This window comes from Pelecanus crispus, chromosome 6, assembly GCF_030463565.1.
Source record: "Pelecanus crispus isolate bPelCri1 chromosome 6, bPelCri1.pri, whole genome shotgun sequence".
Lineage (NCBI taxonomy): Eukaryota > Metazoa > Chordata > Aves > Pelecaniformes > Pelecanidae > Pelecanus > Pelecanus crispus.
This window is the reverse complement of record NC_134648.1, coordinates 790,928-811,418: the sequence shown is the minus strand read 5'-3', so window position 1 is coordinate 811,418 and position 20,491 is coordinate 790,928. Positions and strand designations below refer to the sequence as shown.

Sequence of the window (20,491 nt, the reverse complement as noted above, 5' to 3'; positions counted from 1 at the left end):
TAAAATATATTATTGTATGGAAATTTTATTTATAAACTCTCTCACTCAAGTCCCAGGCTGGACTTCTACTTCCCTTCTTCCTGCAAGGATCCCTAATCAAATTATTGCTTAAAAAACCCTCAGAAACTATGGGGTTTTTCCTTCTTTCCCTCCTTTCTCTAAAAGACGGAATCGTTGCACTTCTCTCAGCCTGGCCCTGGCAGTAGTAGACTTACTGTAATAAAAGCAAATAAAAACAGGATGACAGACACCTAGTGGGGAAAAAAAAAAAATCCCTTCCTCTATGTTATAAACTGCTCAGGCGTAAGTAACCGGGCGCCAAAGCCCGTAAAAGCTGTTTCTAACCCGGTGCTCTGCTTACCCTCCTTCACTTTCTCCATCGTCCGTATTGGCTGTTCCCGAGCTGGCTGTGAAATAAATTGAACCGGAGCCTACGGAATCACTTCTTTCTCTAGGAAACAGAAACCGCCTCCGGCGAGTTACCTTCTGGGTTTCTTCCAGATGGGACCTTTGTGGAAGGCAAAAAGAGAAACAAATACACATTTGACAGGGAAATGTCTGCTATTTCGCTTCCCTTCTCCTCTCCAGCAGATTCTATCCAATTCACTCTATATCCAAAGAATTCACAAGGTGACTTGCTCTTGCTTATACAAGCATCCCGCTACCATACAGCAAACATCATATTCTACAGTTAAAGCAAGTCCGACCACAGTCTTGGTCCATATACAACTCATATATGCAATCCATATACAAAAGGATAAACATATCACATGCATTCCTCCGACTTCTTCAAAGAACAAAGACAAAGGAATCCTGAAGTGTCTTGCAGAATATAGGACCCTTTATTCTATATCAAAAGTTACCTACAGTTGGCAGCAATCGGAGAAAAAATAGCAGTAACAAGAGGCAAACATTTACAGAACAAATAACCTTCCCAGTCTAGAATATGAAGCAAGCGTCGCTACTTAATACTCCGTAAGAAAAAAAACAACCCTGGCTAAACATACAATTTTTGTTCACATTAACCTCACTGGAGGTCAAGATGTAATGCCAGTGGAAACCAGAGAGACACTTTTTCCACTTTTGGATTTCAAATTTAACACACTCAGTCACGGCTATGGAGTGAACATGTGCAACAGTAGAAAAAGCCAGAAAGGGGCAGTGTCGATACCTGACTTCACCAACGATTTCTGCAGCTAAGTGCTGCAGGCTGTTTCGTAGCTCCTCCACTTCTTTTCTTAGCTCCGAAATGTTTCTTAACACGAAGTCAAGGCGCTCCAGCACATCCACCTGCACGTCGTGTGTTAGGAGAGGTGTGTACACAGCACCATCTCCCGCCTCTACAGGAACCGGCACTCTGGGCATGACTTAAACAAGAGGAGAAAAAGTTCATTAGATGCAAATGGGAAAGGATTGTGCACGGGAAATCTTAGTACAATATTGTTTTCAGAAGATGGAGGACATGAGGCTTGGTCTCAAGTATTGCTGCCTGACCTGAGGTTTTGGGTTCCTCAACTGGTTTACCGCTCCCTTCTCCGACACCAGCACCTAGCCACGCTTAACAGATTTGCAACAGCAATTAGGGGTAAATAAAACTCTTTTAACTACGCTTCTGTAAAAATCCCCTTGCAAAATTTGTTTTAAAAAGAGCAAAATCCATACTGAGTATCACAAATACTACTGTAGATAAGGAAACTGCTGCTTTTTTTTTTTTTTAAAGTCCTTACCGCAAATTAATTTAATTCCTATTCTACACAATTCTGTATTAACATCACAGTGAAAAACTACACTCTGCTCTTCTCCTGAATTGTGATCACCTGGGGAGGCCATCAGCCAGGAAAGCAACCAGCTTACAAGATAACATGTGACAATGAACAAGGCCAATAGAAGCTAATCTTGGCCAAAAAAGACCTATTAAAAAAACCCCACCAAAAAGAAAAAACCCCACAAAAACCCACAAACTCCCCTCTATTCTTATTCAAGGAAAAAAACACCCTACAGAAACCCAAAGAGGAGACTTCGGGTTTCAGCAGTTCAGTCATCAAGATGCATCACTGCCTTGGACTGAGCATCGAGAACCTTCACCAGCCTGTCTGACCCTTAAATCTTCTTCCAGGTGTAGCAGGATCAGACGTAGCATGATCAAGCAGCATGCAAGAACAGATCTACATCTGTGGACTTTAAATGCGTTTTCCTGAAAGCTCATAAATATTATAAACAAACATACTACCAGTTAAGTCAACTATTTAAGAAAGAATACTCTTTTTATACGAACAACAGAAGAGAATCACTCTCAGAAAAGCAGCCAGATCTGCAGAAACGAAGGCCTCATCTTCCAGAGTATCCCGTTAATGCATCTAAACTCAGTGACAAAAATCTAAATTCTCTTAAATAAAGAAGTGCTGTCATCTTTTCCCTACTCTTGCTTCTCAGAAATCACGCTGCTTGCTTTGCTCTGCTACGGGCCTCCTGTTTCAGGCTGAATTCCCGTGAACCCGGATGAACAGATTCCTTCTAGGATACACGGCCAGCACCCAGGGGCAGGCATTTACTGCAGCGAGTCGCCAGCCTACCAAAGCCGCCTCTCAAAGTCACACAGGTGCGTCCGCTCCTGTTGCTGCTGCGGTGCTCGTCTGGTATTTGCCGCTTGCAGCGCAGCAGGAAAATATTGAGGCACAAGCACCTAAAACCTGGTTTTGCAGCATCACAGATTAAAACACCGTTCACAAAGCACTCCTGCCCCAACGCAGGGGCAAAGACAAGCCTTCAGACACCCTGATATTCAAGTAAAAGTTCCTCCCTGTAAGTAACTTTGTTTTTTAAACCCAGCCTATGGAACTATACGTATCACGGAAGGGAAGCGCCCGGCGCCTGCTCAGCCCTCTGCACCGCCGCTGCGGTTTTACAAACCCGAGCAGTCGCTACGAACAAACGCGGCTTCGCTCTCGGTTCCCGCAGTTCTGCGCGCACTTGGATACGCACAAGCGAGCTCAGGCTTCCGCACCGGCCTTCCGAACGGCCCAGAACTGCGACCCCCCTCAGAGCTGGCAGGGAGCGGGCAGAGTGAAGGCTTCACACCCGCTCTCGCAGCCACAGGGCGAGGGCGGGCCTAGAGCAGAAGCGGCGCCGGCAGCCCCGGCCGGCCGCAGGCAGCGCCTTCAAAGCCAGGTGTAAAGGCACCGCGGGGGAGCAGGGGCAGGCCCCGGCCGGGCGGGACGCGCCGAGGCCCAGGCCCGCCCGGGAGGGCCGCTGGGCCCCCGCCCCCGCCCCCGCTTCGGCCCGGCGCTGCCCTCCTACCCTGGCTCCAGCGCCCCGCGGCCTCCGCCTGCCGCCCGCCGTCCCGCCGCCACAGCCGCCCGCGCCGCCGCCGCAGCACCCAGAGCAGGCCCAGGCCGGCGCCCGCCGCCGCGCCCAGCGCCAGCCCCAGCCCCAGCGCCAGCCGCTCGGCACCGGGCCGCGCCATGCCCCCCCCCCCCCGCCTGCCGGCCCGCGCGGCGCGCCGCGATGACGCGCGGAGGGAGGCGCCCTATGGCGGGCGGCGGCGTCATCGGCCCGCGACCGAGGGCCCGGCCCGGCGCCAGGGAGCGCCCCCTGTGACGTCACGAGGCCGCCAAGGCGGCGCCCGCGCTCGCGCCTGGTTGTACCTGCGCGTGCCCTCCGCCGAATTACGCCTGCACCGGCACCCGTACCTGTACCCGTACCTGTACCGACACCTGCACCGGCACCTGCACCGGCACCTGTACCTGTACCGGCACTGACACCTGCACCCGTACCGACACCTGCACCGGCACCTGTACCTGTACCCGTACCTGTACCCGTACCTGTACCGACACCTGCACCGGCACTGACACCTGCACCCGTACCGACACCTGCACCGGCACCTGTACCTGTACCTGTACCCGTACCTGTACCTGTACCGACACCTGCACCCGTACCTGTACCTGTACCGACACCTGCACCAACACCTGCATCGACACCTGTACCCGTACCTGTACCTGTACCTGTACCGACACCTGTACGGACACCTGCACCGACACCTGCACCCGTACCTGCACCCATACCTGTACCCGTACCTATACCTGTACCGACACCTGTACCTGTACCCGTACCTGTACCTGTACCGACACCTGCACCAACACCTGCACCCATACCTGTACTGACACCTGCACCTGTACCTGTACCGACACCTGCACCCGTACCCATACCTGTACCTGTACCGACACCTGCACCTGTACCGACACCTGCACCCATACCTGTACCTGTACCGACATCTGCACCCATACCGACACCTGCACCCGTACTGGCACCCATACCTGTACCTGTACCCATACTGGCACCTGCACCTGTACCGACACCTGCACGGACACCTGCACCTGTACCTGCACCCCTACTTGTACCTGCACCGACACCTGCACCAACATCTGCACCCATACCTGTACTGACACCTGTACCTGTACCTCTACCCATACCTGCACATGCACCTGTACCTACACCTGTAGCTGCACCTACACCTGCACCCGTAGCTGCACCTACACCTGCACCCGTACCTGCACCTACACCTGCACCCATACCTGTATCTGCACATGCACCTACACCTGCACCTACACCTGTACCTACACCTGCACCTATACCTGTACTTGCCCCTATGCCTAATTATGCCTGCACCTCTACATGCACCTGCACCTACACATGCAGCTCCACCTGTACCCGCACCTACACCTGCACCCATACCTGCACCTGCATCTATACCTACACCTATACCTGCACATACACCTACACCCACATCTGCACCTGCACTTACAGCTCCACCTGTGGCGGGAGAAACGCCACAACCGCCGCTGGCTCGTCACCCGCTGTCACCTGGTGACCTGTCCCCCTCCTGTCCGACTGACGGGCAACAGCCCCGGGGACGTGGCTGCGCTGGCAACCCCTTGACGCGGGCGTGGAGGCAGCGGGCTGAATTTCTTGGCGCGGTTGTGTCGTGCGGCCCAGCTCCTGCTCCCGCGGATATTAAAGATGGTATCGGACCGACACCACGCCCCGGCCTCGTTGTTGTTGTTCCCCATCGCGCCTCAATGGAAGTGATAAACCCAAGCTTTTTGAAAGAAATAATTTCCGGAAAGAAGAGCTGCTTGGCTTTCTCCTTTAACCCCTTTATACCAGCGGAAAACAACCGCACGCTGGTGGGTAGGTGGATCCGAAATCCCCCTTGCATCTGATGGTCGGCAATTAATTTGATGCTCAGTAATTAAATCAGTCCTTTTTGTCTCCAAACGTGCCAGCCCCGCAAACGAGCCCCCAGATTGCGCCGGCGTTTTTGTCATTGTCATTAAACCACCCGGTAACAGCAGCGGGGATCGCTGCCGGGGGTAACGCGGTGATAACGTCCCATGCCATTTCGTCATGAATTTTTTTTGCTGGGGTTGTAGGCAGGGGGGTAAAACCATGGGCCGTTGAGGAAATTGCTGGTTGGGGAAGGACGGGGCTGGCCATGCCGCAACCGAGGCTCCTCGAGAAGCAAAAGGGAGCTGTGGAGTTTTTTTATCTTCAGCTCTATGGGGGAAAGCCTCTATTTCTCCCATGCAGCATCACAGCGTGGTATGAAACCCACTGCTTCCTCGTAAAAACGAGTCCACGGCTCCATCCCCCGGAGCGGGACCAAAGCCAACAGGTTGCAAAGACCCAACGCTGCGGATCAGCGACCTCTTGAGTCCTGGGGACACTGTAAAGAGGAAAGGCAATGGCTGTTACGCGCATCGAGCTGTCATTAAGCGCGATGCTCTTGGAATATCAACCCTTTTAATGCGAGCTCTGGGACTGGAAACACGGCCCGAAGGACGCTGCCCCGCTCCGGGAGCAGCAACAGGACTGCAGTAAAACAGGGAATGTCCCAAACCTCCCTCTTGGCTGGCTGGGGGGTTGACAGCTTCCAGGAGCAAATGTACAAACCCCAAGGTATTCAGGGAAGCCCAAAGCTGCTGGGTGACGTAGCGGGAGTGGAAAATGGTTATTTTAGCGAGCGACCCGTTCATGGGACTTGTCGTGGTACGGGGCGTGTCAAGAGCCGCCGGTTCTTGGGTTGGCTGCGGTGGTTTAGGTGGCAATGGACTCTGTGTAAGGCGAAGAGGACAGGAATGGCCAGGGAATCAGCCCGAGCCCTTGGGGTTTGAATTTCTCCATTTTACGGGAAATGCAGTGGATGCGTGGGGCAGTTACAGTTCCGGTGTGATCCCCCAAACCTGTGGTCTGTACAAAATCGCTTCTTTTACCGAAACCAGAAATGCCTTTTTCTGCAACAGCCGAAGGAGAACTAGTGACTCCTTTAACACCCTCTGCAGCGTATTCATTAGTAGCTAAAAAGCTGGATTAAACATATTTTTTTATTACTGTGTCCCAAGTACAGGGCTTCTCAGCGGCGGCCGCAGGTAACGACCACCACCATTGCGTCAGCTTTGCACCACAACCTCCGGGGACTTCTCCTTGCAGCCAGACACAGCCAGCGGCAGTGTGCTCGTCTTCCACAGCGCGATTCGTCTCCAAGAAGCGAACTGTCCTGGTTTCGGCTGGGATAGAGTTAATTTTCTTCCTAGCAGCAGGCATAGTGCTGTGGTTTGGATTTAGTAGGAGAATAACGCTGATAACACGCTGATGGTTTGGTTGTTGCTCAGCACTGCTCATGCCAGGCAAGGACTTTGCAGCTTCCCCTGCTCTGCCAGGGGCACAAGGAGCTGGGAGGGGGCACAGCCAGGAGAGTTGATCCAAACTGACCAAAGGGCTATTCCATACCATACGGCGTCATGCTCAGTATATAAACTGGGGGGGTTGGCCAGGGAGCAGCGATCGCTGCTGGGAACTGGCTGGGCATCGGTCGGCGGGTGGTGAGCAATTGCATTGGGCATCACTTGCTTCGTGTATCATTATTATTATTATCATTATTATACTGTTACTATTAGCATTACTATTTTACTTTATTTCAATTATTAAACTGTTCTTATCTCAGCCCAGGAGTGTTTCTCACTCTTACTCCTCCGATTCTCTCCCCCATCCCATCGGGGCAGGGGGAGGGAGCGAGCGGCTGCGTGGTGCTTGGTTGCTGGCTGGGGCTAAACCACGACACGAACCCAAAGGGATGCTCATCCTAAGGTGCTGCCCCCCATCCGGTCAGTAATGCCCTGGGCAGGAAATTTAATTGGGTGCTGCAGAAAGAAGAGGGTGTTAATTAGAAAAAGCCGCTGCTGTCGGAAGAGGAAAAACACAGCTCTTCATATGCCGCTTGCCTCTCGCAAGCGTGGGTAACGGGGTGATTTCTGGCAGAGCCAAATAACCTTTTGCTTTCTTTTATCTGAATTATTGGGAGCGGTTCGAAGCCGGCAGCTCCCCCCGGCCCCTGTTTCCCCCCGTGTCCGACGAGGGCTGCAAGCAGACTGGTCGGAGCCAGTGCCAAAGGGTAATGAGTTGGGTTTGGATGATGAATGGTACCGCTGAGATTCACTGCGCCGTGTTTTATGGCTCGCTCTCACGCCACGGCAAGGCTGAGCGCTCGGGCTGTCTCCCAGATTTCGGTATCTCATCAGGAAATTCAATACTGAAATATTGTGTGCAGGCTCTGTTTTCATTTTCCTCTCTTACTCCCCCCCTCCCCGCCCCAGAAAGAGCGGCGGATGAGCCAGAGCGACCAGCGAGAGCGAGAGCTGGGCAGGCTGCCATGCAGCGACAACCCTGGCTATTTTTTTCTTTTATTTGTGGATAGACCAAAGGCTCTGGATTCCGTATTTGCGTAATTTTCTGCGGCCAGCAGGACGGTAACCGCGGGGCCACGCTCGCCGTGAGACCGCCCGGTCGAGGTCCAAAGGGGTCATGGATTTTGGGACTCCTGTCGAAATCACGCACCCCCCCGGTGAAATGCGCAGGAGGCAGCATTAACTTTGCATTAACGGGGCAACAGAGGCAGCAACGGGTTAACTTGTCACACCAGAAGCCAAACGCAGGTTTACGCGGGAAAAGAAGGGTTATGAGTAAACACTGGGACTGCTCCGGCAGTGGGGATTTTGGGAAGACCCTCCTTAGGATGGAAATGATCTCAAGGAGCTGATGTCGAACCCGTGGGGTGAGGTACCCCCCCCACAGCTCGAAATGAATGCATTGGGCTATTTGGGGCACATTTCGGGAAGATGAGGGGAGACCTCATCGCTCTCTGCAGCTCCTGGCAGGAGGGGGCAGGGAGGGGGGCGTTGGGCTCTTCTCCCAAGTAAGCAGTGACAGGACGAGAGGGAATGAGCTCAAGCTGCGCCAGGGGAGGTTTAGATTGGATATTTGGAACAATTTCTTCACAGAAAGAGTGGTCAAGCATTGGAACAGGCTGCCCAGAGAGGTGGGGGAGTCCCCATCCCTGGAGGGGTTCAAAAAACGGGCAGAGGTGGCACTTGGGGACATGGTTTACTGGGCACGGGGGTGTTGGGTTGATGGTTGGACTGATGATCTTGGAGATCCTTTCCAACCTTAATGATTCCTAGTTTTACTTTCATTAAAAAATGATCCAGCCACCAAGCCAGGAAACATGAAATTATTCCTCTCCCCTTAACTGGTTTAGTGTGGACTTGGTAATGTTAGGTCAATGGTTGGACTGGATGATCTTAAAGGTCTTTTCCAACCTGAACAATTCTGTGATTCTATGTTACCATCAGCCTCGCTGGGTTATTTTCTTTTATCATGCCAAACCTGACGAACATGTTAATAATAACAAACATGTTAATACTAATAATGTTAACAGCAATGGTTAGCAAGGTTTGGCTTTGTCGGAGTGTTTCCTGTAGCCCGGCGAGCAGAAAGGTTCACTTTCTCCCTTGCTCCCCGTTGGAGTTAATCAGTAACTCCGGAGCGCAGAGAAACCGGCCCCAGGTCACGCAGGCGGGACGCGGCGTGGCGCAGCCCAGGAACGTCCTTCGTCTGCTCTCTCCTGCAGCCATTTATTTCTGAAGATTATTAGCAAAGCTAGGAATTGATTACGGCTTGTTAATAGCTTCCGGCGAGCTGCACGGAGAGGTTTCTGTTCAAGTTTTGAGGCTAAGGAACTATTGCTTGCTATTTATGGAAATACTTGCTTTATACATAGTTTTCAAACTGCCAGGGTGGGTGTCGAGGGGGGGATTTCTCCATCGGCACCTACAGAGGAAGCACCTCCCTCTGTCCCGGCCTCAGGAAATGAGCTTCTCCTCGAATTTTGAAGGGATTTAAACCCCCGCGTTTCCAGAGAAAAGCTCAACAGCCCGTAGGAAAAGGGACTTTCTTCCCACTATGCTGGTTATGCCCAACCCCCTGCTTGAGGGGAACGTTTGGAAAGGAGCCTGGGGCGGTGCCGGGGATGCTCCAGGGCTCCCCGCCTGCCTGGCTCCTGGTCCATCATCTCCCACTCCTCATTTCCCTGTCCGTCATTTCCCGGTCCTTTATCTCCCTGTCAGTCATTTCCTGGTCCCTTGTCTCCCTGTCCATCCTTCCCCTGCCCACTGTCTCCCGGTCCCTTGTCCCCCCATCCATCCTTCCCCTGCCCACTGTCTCCTGGTCCTTCATCCCCCGTCCATCCTTCCCCTGCCCACTGTCTCCTGGTCCCTTGTCCCCCTGTCCATCCTTCCTCTCTCCACCGTCTCCCGGTCCTTCATCTCCCTGTCCATCCCTCCCCTGTTCACCGTCTCCCGGTCCCTTGTCCCTCTGTCCATCCCTCCCCTGTTCACCGTCTCCCGGTCCCTTGTCCCCCCGTCCATCCCTCCCCTGCCCCCCGCCTCCCGGTCCGTCGCCTCCCGTCGATCACCCCCTGCCCCCCGCCCCCCTTTCACCCCCCCCCGGCTCCGGCCGCTCCCCCTCGCCGGGAGGGCAGAGCCGAGGTCGGGGGGGGCCGGCGGTGCCCCCGGGGTCCCCCCTCGCAGCCCCGGCGGGGGGGGGGCGGGGTTAAGCCCCCCCCAGCCCCTTGCACCCCGGCCCCCCCGGCGGGGCGGGCGGGACCCCAATGCCCGGGGGCGCGGCGGGGCGGGGCGGGGCGGGGCGGGGCGGGGCCGCGTCCCCCGGAGCGGCGGCGGCGGCGGGAGCGATGGGAGCGATGCCGTACCTGCTCGTCAGCACCCAGACCCGCATGGTGAGCCCGGCCCGGCTGCCGGCACGGGACACGGGCGGGGGACGGGGACGGAGGGATGGGGGACGGGGACACGGGCGGGGGGACGGGCGGGGGGACGGGGACGGAGGGATGGGGACACGGGCGGGGGACGGGGACGGGGGACACGGACAGGGGGACACGGACTGGGACAGGGACGGAGACACGGACGGGGACACACAGACAGGGCGAAGGACGAGGGGACACGGACGGGGACACGGGCGGGGGGACAGGGACAGGGGACGGGGACACGGGTGGGGACACACGGACAGGGCGAAGGATGAGGGGACACGGGCAGGGACAGGGACGGGGGCACAGGTGGGGACACAGACGGGGACAGGGACAGGGGGACGGATGGCGGGACGTGGACGGGGACAGGGACGGAGACACAGACGGGGACACACGGACAGGGCGGCAGACGAGGGGACACGGACAGGGGGACATGGGCGGGGACACGGGCGGGGGGACAGGGACGGGGCGGCGGACGAGGGGACACGGACAGGGGGACATGGACAGGGGGACACGGGTGGGGACAGGGACAGGGGGACGGACGGCGGGACATGGACGGGAACACGGACAGGGACACACGGACAGGGCGAGGGACAAGGGGACACAGACAGGGGGACACGGGCGGGGCAGCGGACAAGGGGACATGGACAGGGGGACACGGGCAGGGGGACGGACAGGGGGACAGGGACGGGGACACACGGACAAGGTGAAGAACGAGGGGACACAGACGGGGACATGGACAGGGACACAGGGACGGGGACACGGACGGGGGAACACAGACAGGGTGACGGACAGGGGACACAGACGGGGGGACATGGATGGGGTGACAGAGGACGGGGGCACATGGACGGGGACAGGGACACGGACACGGATGGGGACACGGACGGGGCGAAGGACAAGGGGACGCAGATGGGGCGACAGACCGGGGGGCACGGACAGGGAGACACGGATAGGGGGACATGGACAGGGAACACAGGGCGAAGGATGAGGGGACACAGATGGGGACACAGACAGGGCGACAGACAGGGGGACACGGACAGGGGGACACGGGAACACGGACAGGGACATGGACGAGGGGACACGGACAGGGCAAAGGACGAGGGGATGCAGACAGGGACATGGACGGGGCGACAGATGGGGGGACACGGACAGGGAGACACAGATGAGGCGACGGACAGGGGTACATGGATGGGGACATGGACAGGGAGAACACGGACGGGGACACGGACGGGGAGACATGGACGGGGAGAACATGGACGGGAACATGGACGGGGGGACACGGACAGGGGGACGTGGATGGGGACATGGACGGTGGGTGCAGCCGTCACCAGGACGGGTGGGGACTGACCTGAGCAGCGGGACACACTCAGCCCCCGGTCACAACAGGCACGGCATCCTCTGGCTGCCCTGGCTGCTGTCCCGGGCCGGGCTGTACCTGCTGCTGCTGCTGCTGCTGCTGCTGCTGCTGGGGGGGCGGGGGGCTCTGGGGGCGATGCCCCGCAGATTTGGGGGACCCCCGGCACGGCCACGCTGCGCCCCAGCTGCTGGCGCCCGGTGCGAGGTGTCCGGCGTGGCCGCGCTGTGCACAACCGCCCTCGCACCCCCTTCGCCCCGTCCCTTGGAAGGGGCGGCGGGTGCCGGGGAGGGGGGCACTCGGGTGCCCGTACCCCTGCCCTTTCCCCCCGAAACCCTCCCCGCTCCTTCCTCAGAAACAGCGAGTAGCATCCCCGGGGAAACTCGGCGTAGGACCCCATGAACGTCAGAGAAACCGGCCTCTGGCCCCGTCTCCTCGCCGTGGGTTTCCCCTCTTCCCCAAATGGCCGTTCCGCGGTGGAAGACGCAGCCGCGGCCAAAGGGAAGGGCAGCGCTGGCAGCGGTGGCTGGGCGGCAGCCCGAGCGGCCGCAGGGGTGGCCGGCCGAGGCCTGGGCTGAGCGCGCAGCCCGTTACGCTCGTGTAAAGGCGTAAAGGAAGCCTTTGCTTCCTCCCGATTGCAGCACGGCGGTCCCCAGTGCCGTTGCTGCTGCCCTCCTGTCAGCTGGCATGCCCTGCCGGGGCTGCGAGAGCGGAGAGCCGCGTGTTTGGGGTTTTTCCCCTTTTCCCAACGCGAAGGGGAACTATACGTCAGAAAGCCAAAATAGGATGATGCGGTTTTGCGATAGGAAGGGGGTAATGGCGGAGAAAGCAAATGGAGAAGCTGGCAGGGGTTTGGTGAAAGATGCTGCTGCTGTCGCGGGAGGTGTCCCGTCACACGCACCTCAAACCGAGCGAGCAGCGAATGGAGGATGAGGACGCGGGGGGATGCCGCGGCACCGAAGCATCCGGTTGCAGTGACATTTGGCATCGTACAAGTTAATTAAGTGATTATGGACCGAGACAGAGAAAGCGCCATGTGGCTGGGGTTTATAGCCCTTTGGGGACAGGTGTGACACGGGGCTGGATCGCCGTAGCTTAGCAAGGTTTTGCCCCCGGAGACTTTGGAAACTCTGCTCTTTAGCCGGGCAAAGCAAACATTTCCAACCTGGAACGTGGCATCGAGCCGTGGCTGGAAACAGCCCGTCCTGCTCTAGCCGGGGGTGATTGCCCTGGCAGCGGCCGGGGCAGGGACAAGTCGCTCCGTCCCGTGGCACGTCTCCGTGGGGTTCCCAGCGCTGCGCTGCGGGCGGGACGGCTGCCCGGGGAGCGGCGAGCGGAGAAGGCTCATCCTCTGCTTCAGCTCCTGTCTTTTCCAGCGCTCCAGGCAGCGGAGCGCGCTGCGTGTTCGCACGGCTCGCTAAACTCCTGGATCGGTGGCACTGCCTAAGTGCTTCTAGTTGGGATCTGGTTGAGGCTCATGATTTACGCGCAATTTGCCAGCGCCGGTTTGCAGATGGATGCTGTCAGGGAGGGATTTCACCCTCTCTGCTGCACTCGGTCCTCACCCACCCGCTCTCCCCAGACCAGCGACCTCAGCTCTCCCAAGCCAAGCAGAAATTCTCTGTTTTCCCCGGCTGCTTCGTTGCTCAACTCACCGTGGGTCACGGTGCGCGGGTTCCCACGCTGCCACGCTTGGCTCCCGGGGCCGAGGGCTCCGCACCACGGCGTCGGAGCACGCAGCCCGCCAGCCTCGCGGGCACCCTCTGTCCGGGGCTCAGGGACCCTCGTCCTGCCCCTGGGCTTTGCGTTCTCCAAGGGCTGACAGAGAAGAGAGGGCTCAGAAAGGGCCTGGGGGATACTTCAGATCTTCCTGAGGTTATTTAGGGTTGAGCGTCCCTTTGCATGTTGTGAAGCGTTGATAATAGCGGGATGTGGGTTTGCCAGCCGACAGCGACGTCCCTCGGAAGAACAGTTTTCACTTGCAAACTTTTCGTAAGTAGCGCGGAGGAGATTTGAAAGGAAACAATTGCTCCACCTATTAAAATCAATTCAAACTCGCTATTTTCAGGGATAGCCCGGAGGGTGCAGGGGCAGGTTTTGGAGCACGTGGCGTCTTAGCACCCATCGGCGCTGAGCAAGGAGGGGCGGGTCGTGGGGGTGCAGGGGAGGTGTGCGCGATGGCTCTCCCGCTCACCAGCCCTCGCAGCTACGGACGCCGTTCAAGGCCGTGCGTTCCGGCTCTTCCAGCCTGGGCGTTGCAGGGCGGCTGGGTGCTGCCCTCCCCGGCTGCTCCCCGGCTCTGCCGGGGCTGGGTTGGGAGCAGGCGATCATTGTGGAGGTCGCATCGGCGCTGTCGTTCTCCGCTGTGCCCTGATACTTAGTTCTGGAAAAGCTCCAGCCTGGGAATGTCTCATAAAGTAACACTTTGGGAGCACGCTGCAGAAATGTCCCCGTCCCCCCCGTATGACGTGTGGGGAGCCCACCTGACGGCTCTGCTGCCGAGATGACCCCGTGTCCCTGGCTGCCTCCTCCCGTCGCTTCCAAGGGAGCGTGCCCGTCCCTCGTCATCCCGCGGGTGCTCATCTGCCCCACTCGCTCCACGGCGCCTTCTCCCCCGCGATCTTCCCACCCTTCCCAGCGAGCGGAGCCGTTCCCAAAGCTGCCTTCTACCAGGACAGGCAAAGGGTCCCTCGCTGGCCCGGGGGTGCTCATTTCATGGCAAACCACGCAGATTTGCTGGGTGTGCACGCCGAGGCTGCGAGGAGCACCTCGTTGCTGCCCTACAGACTTCCCAGTGGTGGATCCCAGAGGACCGGAGCCACCGTCAGCCCAGCAGCAGGTGGCCCTCCGGGAGCAAAGCCACCCAGGTGCCCTCCTGGGACGTGGCTCACAGTAACGCCCTTCCCAGTAACGCCCGTACTGGAGCCGTCGCGGGGAGCGGGGAGGGGGTGGCCGTGCTGCCGCACATCGCTCACCCGCGCCGCTGCCTTTTCCTGCAGGAGGTTGGCCCCACCATGGTGGGGGACGAGCATTCGGATCCCAACCTGATGAGCTTACTGGGAGCCATGAAGAGGAACATGCTGGGGAACCACTTGTAAGTCCTCCTCTGCGACGCTTCAGGCTCTCCCCTCTCCTTATTTTCCCAAGAAAAATGGGGAGCATTTTCTCTCCCTGCATTTGCCATGGCACCTCCCAGCTGCACGTTTAACCCCGGACCAGTTTGATGCTGCACAGCTTGCATGTGTCCTTGCCCCTGCCTGGTAACACTCACCCGAGGAAACGCTGCCTGATGTTTCATTTAGTTCATTCTTTTTTTCTTGCTCAGACCCCATTTTAGCACCTGACCCATCTCCTCCCCTCTCCTTACCCCTTATGCGCTTGGGATGCTTCTGGCTGTTGCCTGACGCGCGCCCTGGCTGAAATAAAACGGGCACAGCGAGCGTTTCAAGCTTTCTGCGTAACTTTATCTGCCTTCATCCCACCCTTAATCCTTAAAGACAAACCTCCTCTGTCTTATTATCATTTCCAGCCCTGGGATGCTCGGAAGCAAACGGTGCCCACCCCTCTTCTCGCAGCCTGGCTCTGTGGCTTTTTTTGCTGCCGAGCCACCCGACACGCTCATCCGCAGTCTGTCCCGGCCCGTCACCCTCTCTGGTGCAGCTTGCGGTTTCTCCCCGTCACCGAGCATCCGAGCCAGCCCCCCTCGACGGCTCCTGAAGCTTTTCCTTGGGCTGCTGAGCCCCAGGGTTGGAGCCGCTTCCCATCGTGTCCCCCCCGACTCCAGCCCACTAGCCTGCCTGTTCCCGAGCCGAATATATTTGATGCTTCTCCCTGTCCCCGTCTCTCTCTCTGCCCACACCGAGTTTGACACCCGCCTTCATCAGAGTGCAGCTTGGGAGATGTTACCAGCATCTTCTTGACATCTCGGCCCACTTTCTTCTTCTTTTTTTCCCCACTTGATAGCTCACTTCTTGCTTTTCTCCAGTGGGGGGGGGAAACCCAACCCCACAAAGCAAAACAAAGCCCCAAGTGCGAATTAAAACAACAGAGAGGAGCGGTTAGATTTCTGCTGAAGCTTGCCCACTCGCGCCGTGGCGCAGAGGAGGAGTAGGAGGAGAACCAGGCGCTAAACAGAAGGGGCCTCGCGGTCCCAGCATGTTCTCAAACTTCCGTCGGCGGAGCTGGGAAAACCCACCTACTCGCTACCAGCCTGGCAAACATCGAGGTCTGGGTCCGCAGCTCCTGCAGCATTAAAAACCTGAATGGGGTGGGAGATTTTAAAGAAAGAGGAGATTAAAAAAAAAAAAACAAAACCGAATGCCCCCCGTTAAAGAGAAACCCTTCCAAAGGCACGCTCAGGCCGCGGCCGGCTGCCCGCCTCCGCAGGCAGGCTGACCTGGGAGCCCCCCCGTCGCTCCTCTCCCCGCCGAACAGCGCTGGGTGGGTTTGCTGGGCTCAGCCGTCTCCTCGCTGCTGTTCCCAACCCTGTGGGTGGGCAGGAGATTGGCAGCAGCGTCGGCTTCGTGCCGCTGCCTGCCAAGCCGAGCCCGGGAGCAGGCAGGGAGTTATGCAATGGGAGACGGGAGACCCGCGGGGAGCGGGGAGAAGAAGAAGAGGCTTCAAGAAGGGAGAAGTGCTGCTGGCTCCTGAGAGGGGCAAGGATCCCTAGGACTTGGGTGGAAAAGACAGGCAAAGAAAGATGAAGGTGGTTCTGGGAGGGGGTTCTGCCCCTCTGCTTGGGTGAGACCCCCCCTGCAGCCCTGCGTCCAGCTCCGGAGCCCTCAGCACAAGGACACGGAGCTGCTGGAGCAGGGCCAGGTTGGACGGGGCGCTGAGCACCCTGGGCTGGTCAAAGCTGTCCCTGGCACTGCAGGGGCTGCGCTGGGTGGGCTCTGAAGGGCCCTTCCCACCCAAAGCATCCTGTGATTCTATGAAATGCCTCCGTGGTGTCTGGCCCAGCAGCTGGGGAGGAGATGCAGCGTTGTAAGGAACCGGAGTGCCACATTTCATAAAATTGTATTTCATAGAATCGCAGAATCATCAGTTTTGCTTGTCTGGGAGAAGGGACCCGAGCTTTCTACGCGCTCTCCCTGGTGGGTTCAGCACCTTTCTTCCCTCCCTGTGGCCTGCAGTGTTTTGATTTCCCTCTCGCCCCGCCTGCTTCTCGGCATGGCTTGTGCTACACCCAGGGCACCTCCGCTGTGTCCCTGCGGCACGTCTTCCCCGTTTGCGCTTGAGCAACAGGGGGTGGAGAAAATAAGCTGGCTGGAATGTGGCTGCTGACACCCCGAGAGGCACGGCGGCATGCCAGCGCGGTGAGCCCCGGCCGCCTCTCTGCCAAAAAGCCCAGGCAGGGAGGAGAGCTCCCGCATTTGCACCACGGCCGAGCAGGATTTTCCGTCCGGCTGACTGCAAGGCTTCGCTAGCAGTAAGCCCGGCTATAGGATGCTGCAAATCTTGCCCTTCCCGTAGCACTGTGGGCCCCAAAACCTTAAACGGGGCCTTGGAGGGAGCCTGAAAGAAAAGGTCTAAGCAGCATGGACCTGCTGGGGCACTGTAATATACACACGAAGTGCTTAATTACCTCTAATAAGGGAGCGCACCGATCCTGTTACGCAGCTCTGCGCTAGCTACCGCAAATGGCACCTCATTAAGTTGGATGGGGGCGCGGGCGCGCACTGTCACTCCGCTGCCTGGTGCGCAGAGGCAGAACCCCGGGGGCAGCTGGGCTTCAGCACGGGGCGGCCGGGCTCTGCCCCAGCCCGCGCGCTCCTGGCAGCCAGCGCGGGGCCAAGGATCAAAAGCCGGACCCTCGGCTGCTGCCGAAAAGGGGATTCTTCTGGGTGCACCCAGCTGGATGCACGTGGGTGACTGCTGGGCGCCGTCCCCCACATCTCCTGTAATTATGAAGGCCATCAGCAGTTTGGTCTTAAATGAAAACCAATGCCTCTCCGTCAAATTTGGGGAGTCGAGGTCTGAGGCACCTGCTGGTACCTTAATTTAGCTGTTCCCCAGGGCACAGCCAAACCCCATCCTCGAGGAGCTAAAAGGAGAGCTGGGCAGGCAGCACGGGTGGTGTCTGCTCCATCCCCGAAACAGCTGCGTGCGGAGGACGCTCCTGCCGCGGCTCAGTCCCCTCTCCGGCTCTGGCACACCCGGGAGGCAGGGCAGCGGGGGTCACGCACTGAACGGCGTGCAAGGGCAGGAATCCTCCCCGGCGTCGGGTGACTTTTCTGTTCCCTGCTGGCATTTAGCTGGGAGGAAAGGCTTTGCAAATCTTCCCAGCCGCTCCATCCCGATTCAGACAGGTCGCACACGGAGACGGCGGCGTATTTGATAGGCGCTGCGTGCAATCTTTTGTTTCTCTCACTATGGAGTTGTGTTTAAAGCCCTGGGCAACTCGGCTTGCCTCCTGCTTTTAGCTCAGCCGCTCAGTGTTTTAGGCTCCTGTAAATAACAAACAATCCCTGCCTCAGCTCCTTCCTCTGCATAATGGGAATAATATTTACCAACTCCAACATGTGAATCCGAAGGGTATGTGGCAAGCCTCTTAGAGAAAGCATTAAGTTCAAAGACACTTATAATAATACATATTATCTTTACACCACATCTATAATTATAGCAAAGTATAGTCTGTCTTGAGAAACTGAAAAAAAGCTTTCACATCTTGGTGTTATTTCGTGCTTTAAAAGCACTCACTACTCCATTAATGTTTTGCAATCTTAGCAAGAGCAACTTTGGAAATGCTTTTGGGTCTTTTTTTTTTATTGTTATTAGTATGAAAATCAGGAGAGTCTTTGTTAAGGTGCCCAAACAAGATCACCGACGATCCCGTAGCCTGTCATTATCAGCTTATCTGGCACAGTGAGTCATCTAAGAGCTGAACTATTATGAAGCTTATCCCATCTGCTAGAATAAATACTGCATCCAAAAAGACTGCATGAAGGGAACAGAAAGGCTGCCAAGCCCAGCACTGAAGGTTATACTTGCCGTTTCAGCTCTGCTCCTTCCCCGCCTAATTCAGCCCATTTTGTGTCCGTGTTGCGCTACTCTTCCACTCTGCACTCACCGCCCGTTTTCTTTACGGCGGGAGCAGTCTCACAGCCCTCAAGCCTCTGCGGAGGAGCAGCCTCAGGGATCAGGCAGAGGGAAGGACAGCTTCTGCTCCGAAAGCAGAGCGCCAGCAGAAACCATAGAGGAATAAAAGCTGGACAAAGATCCCAAGTGCCAGTTCCAAGGCATCCGCAGCACGCAACTGCTCTGAGCTGCCGGGGTAGAGAGGAGCCTGTGCTCCACCTTGCTGGGCAGCTCTGTTGAGAACAGGTGACTCCTGGTTTTTCAGAGGCTTAATGCTTGGCTGAAGGCAGCTTTTTTTTCCAACCCCCAAATTTCAAGCACAGGCTCTCAAAAACACCCAATATACATGCTTGGACATAGGCAAAACATTGGGTTTTTTCATTCCTTAGAAACACGCGAATCATTCTTCCCTGCTCTGCAGGGATTATCCTCTTTTTCCATGAATCCCCAGCTGTGAATACTTGTGAACCCTCTCTACTGCAGTTTCAGCCCAGTTAACCAAGCAGCACGTGGCTTTGGGCAATCGGTCCCCATGCCACGTTTCAATTTAACGTAACCCCTCCATTTTGGACAGGCTTCCTCCTTGGTTTGGTAGCTGTGGGGTTTGGCCCTCACCCATCTGGTCAACCAAGACACTGCATCACACGGAGAGCATGCCAGATGTAGCCGTTGCAGTGTCTCATATGGGTTTAGTAGAGAGGCAGAGTCCCTTCCACGAGGAAATTCTCGTCTCTTCCTTCTCCACCTTATTGTGTTTCTTCTCCTCTTTCCTGCCTGCAGCTGGGAGTACTACGTGAACGATGCGCCGCGCGTAGTCTTGAACAAGCTGGAGAGCTGCGGTTACCGGGTGGTGAGCATGACGGGTGTGGGCCAGACCTTGGTGTGGTGCCTCCACAAGGAATAGCCAGCAAGACTTCTGCGCTCCACCTGGACAAGATCCTGCTGGGGATCGCCTCACGCAGGACCGACAGCAAACGTTTCCCCTTAATTCCTTTCCATCCCAGACTCCAGGCACTCAGGTGTGGGGGGAGTAGCGGTGTAGAGGCAAAACTTGACCCAGTGGAAACTTGCCATCCCTGCCATTTCACAAGACCCAGGGGAGGAAGGTATGCCAGTCCAGACAAAATCAGGCACAGAGACCAGATGGCTCGCTCTCTCCGCATTCATCTGAATGGCAGTCTGGCAAATACCATCTTTTTACATTTTAATCATCTCCTATTTAGCATGCATTGGAGGAAGCTCAAATAACAGACTTGTCTGCCTGTTCCTCGGGGCCGCCCCAGAGAGGTACGCGCTGAGCTGTGAGTTCAGGGCATGCCTTCTCCCAGGCCACAGGGGGTGGGGAGGGGAGGCCAAGCACGGACAGCATACCGTCTCATCCCTGAAACGTAAGCAGGAACGGCTAACCCTACACCATGCTCTTTGAGAATCCCTTCTCTCAGCGCTCCGTTTGGGTTTCTCTCCCAAATGGGACTCTGGTTAGCAGCAGCATCAGATTTTCACCCCCCAAGAGTGCCATTCAAGTGTAACCCCTTGTTCCCAAAATAGCCTTAGAGCAGCACAGAAGGGTCTTGTGAACATTTCAGGTACGGGCTCTGTAATCTTAGCAGCAGCAGTTGCAATGCTGGATTGTTTGGGACTGTGTATCAATCCTGCTGTAGGGGTAACACCAATAAAGCATTTCTCTAAAGAGACCAATGTCTTTCTGTGGGTTGTTTTCAACAGTGACTGGGCAGCTGCTCTGAGTACACAGACTGACAGGTTAACACACTTACTCTGAAGCTTATACAGCCATTTTTTTCCCCTGCTCTGGAAAGAGATAAGGCCGCAGTCACTGAGAGTTTGTATTCCTACAACAGTTTTAAAAAAAGGAGGTTTATTGACTTAATTTAAGAAACAGCTTTGGGAAA

General features: G+C 56.8%; 2 protein-coding genes across 2 annotated transcripts in view; one reads left to right on the top strand and one right to left on the bottom strand.

Annotated features, from left to right (window-relative positions):
* RMDN3 (regulator of microtubule dynamics 3) overlaps nucleotides 1-3,463 on the bottom strand; it is a 41,336-nt gene extending 37,873 nt beyond the window's left edge. Inside the window, exons 1-3 of the mRNA XM_075711905.1 lie at nucleotides 3,268-3,463; nucleotides 1,172-1,367; nucleotides 362-508 (exon numbers count right to left, since the gene is read on the bottom strand). Of these exons, the coding sequence (XP_075568020.1) occupies nucleotides 362-508; nucleotides 1,172-1,367; nucleotides 3,268-3,463 (539 nt within the window). The remainder of the gene's footprint in view (nucleotides 1-361; nucleotides 509-1,171; nucleotides 1,368-3,267) is intronic.
* Nucleotides 3,464-10,090: 6,627 nt separating this feature from the next.
* Nucleotides 10,091-20,253, top strand: LOC104032722 (GTP cyclohydrolase 1 feedback regulatory protein). The gene is made up of 3 exons (XM_075711914.1): nucleotides 10,091-10,126; nucleotides 14,504-14,598; nucleotides 19,362-20,253. Exons 1-3 carry the CDS (start codon nucleotides 10,091-10,093, stop codon nucleotides 19,483-19,485), a joined length of 255 nt encoding a protein of 84 aa, XP_075568029.1. The 3' UTR covers nucleotides 19,486-20,253.
* Nucleotides 20,254-20,491: the final 238 nt, after the last annotated feature.

Coding starts and splice junctions, on each gene's coding strand:
- LOC104032722 (XM_075711914.1), top strand. CDS start 10,091: ATGCCGTACCTGCTCGTCAGCACCCAGACCCGCATG. Junction 10,127..14,503: donor TCAGCACCCAGACCCGCATG/GTGAGCCCGGCC, acceptor CTTTTCCTGCAG/GAGGTTGGCCCCACCATGGT. Junction 14,599..19,361: donor AACATGCTGGGGAACCACTT/GTAAGTCCTCCT, acceptor TCCTGCCTGCAG/CTGGGAGTACTACGTGAACG.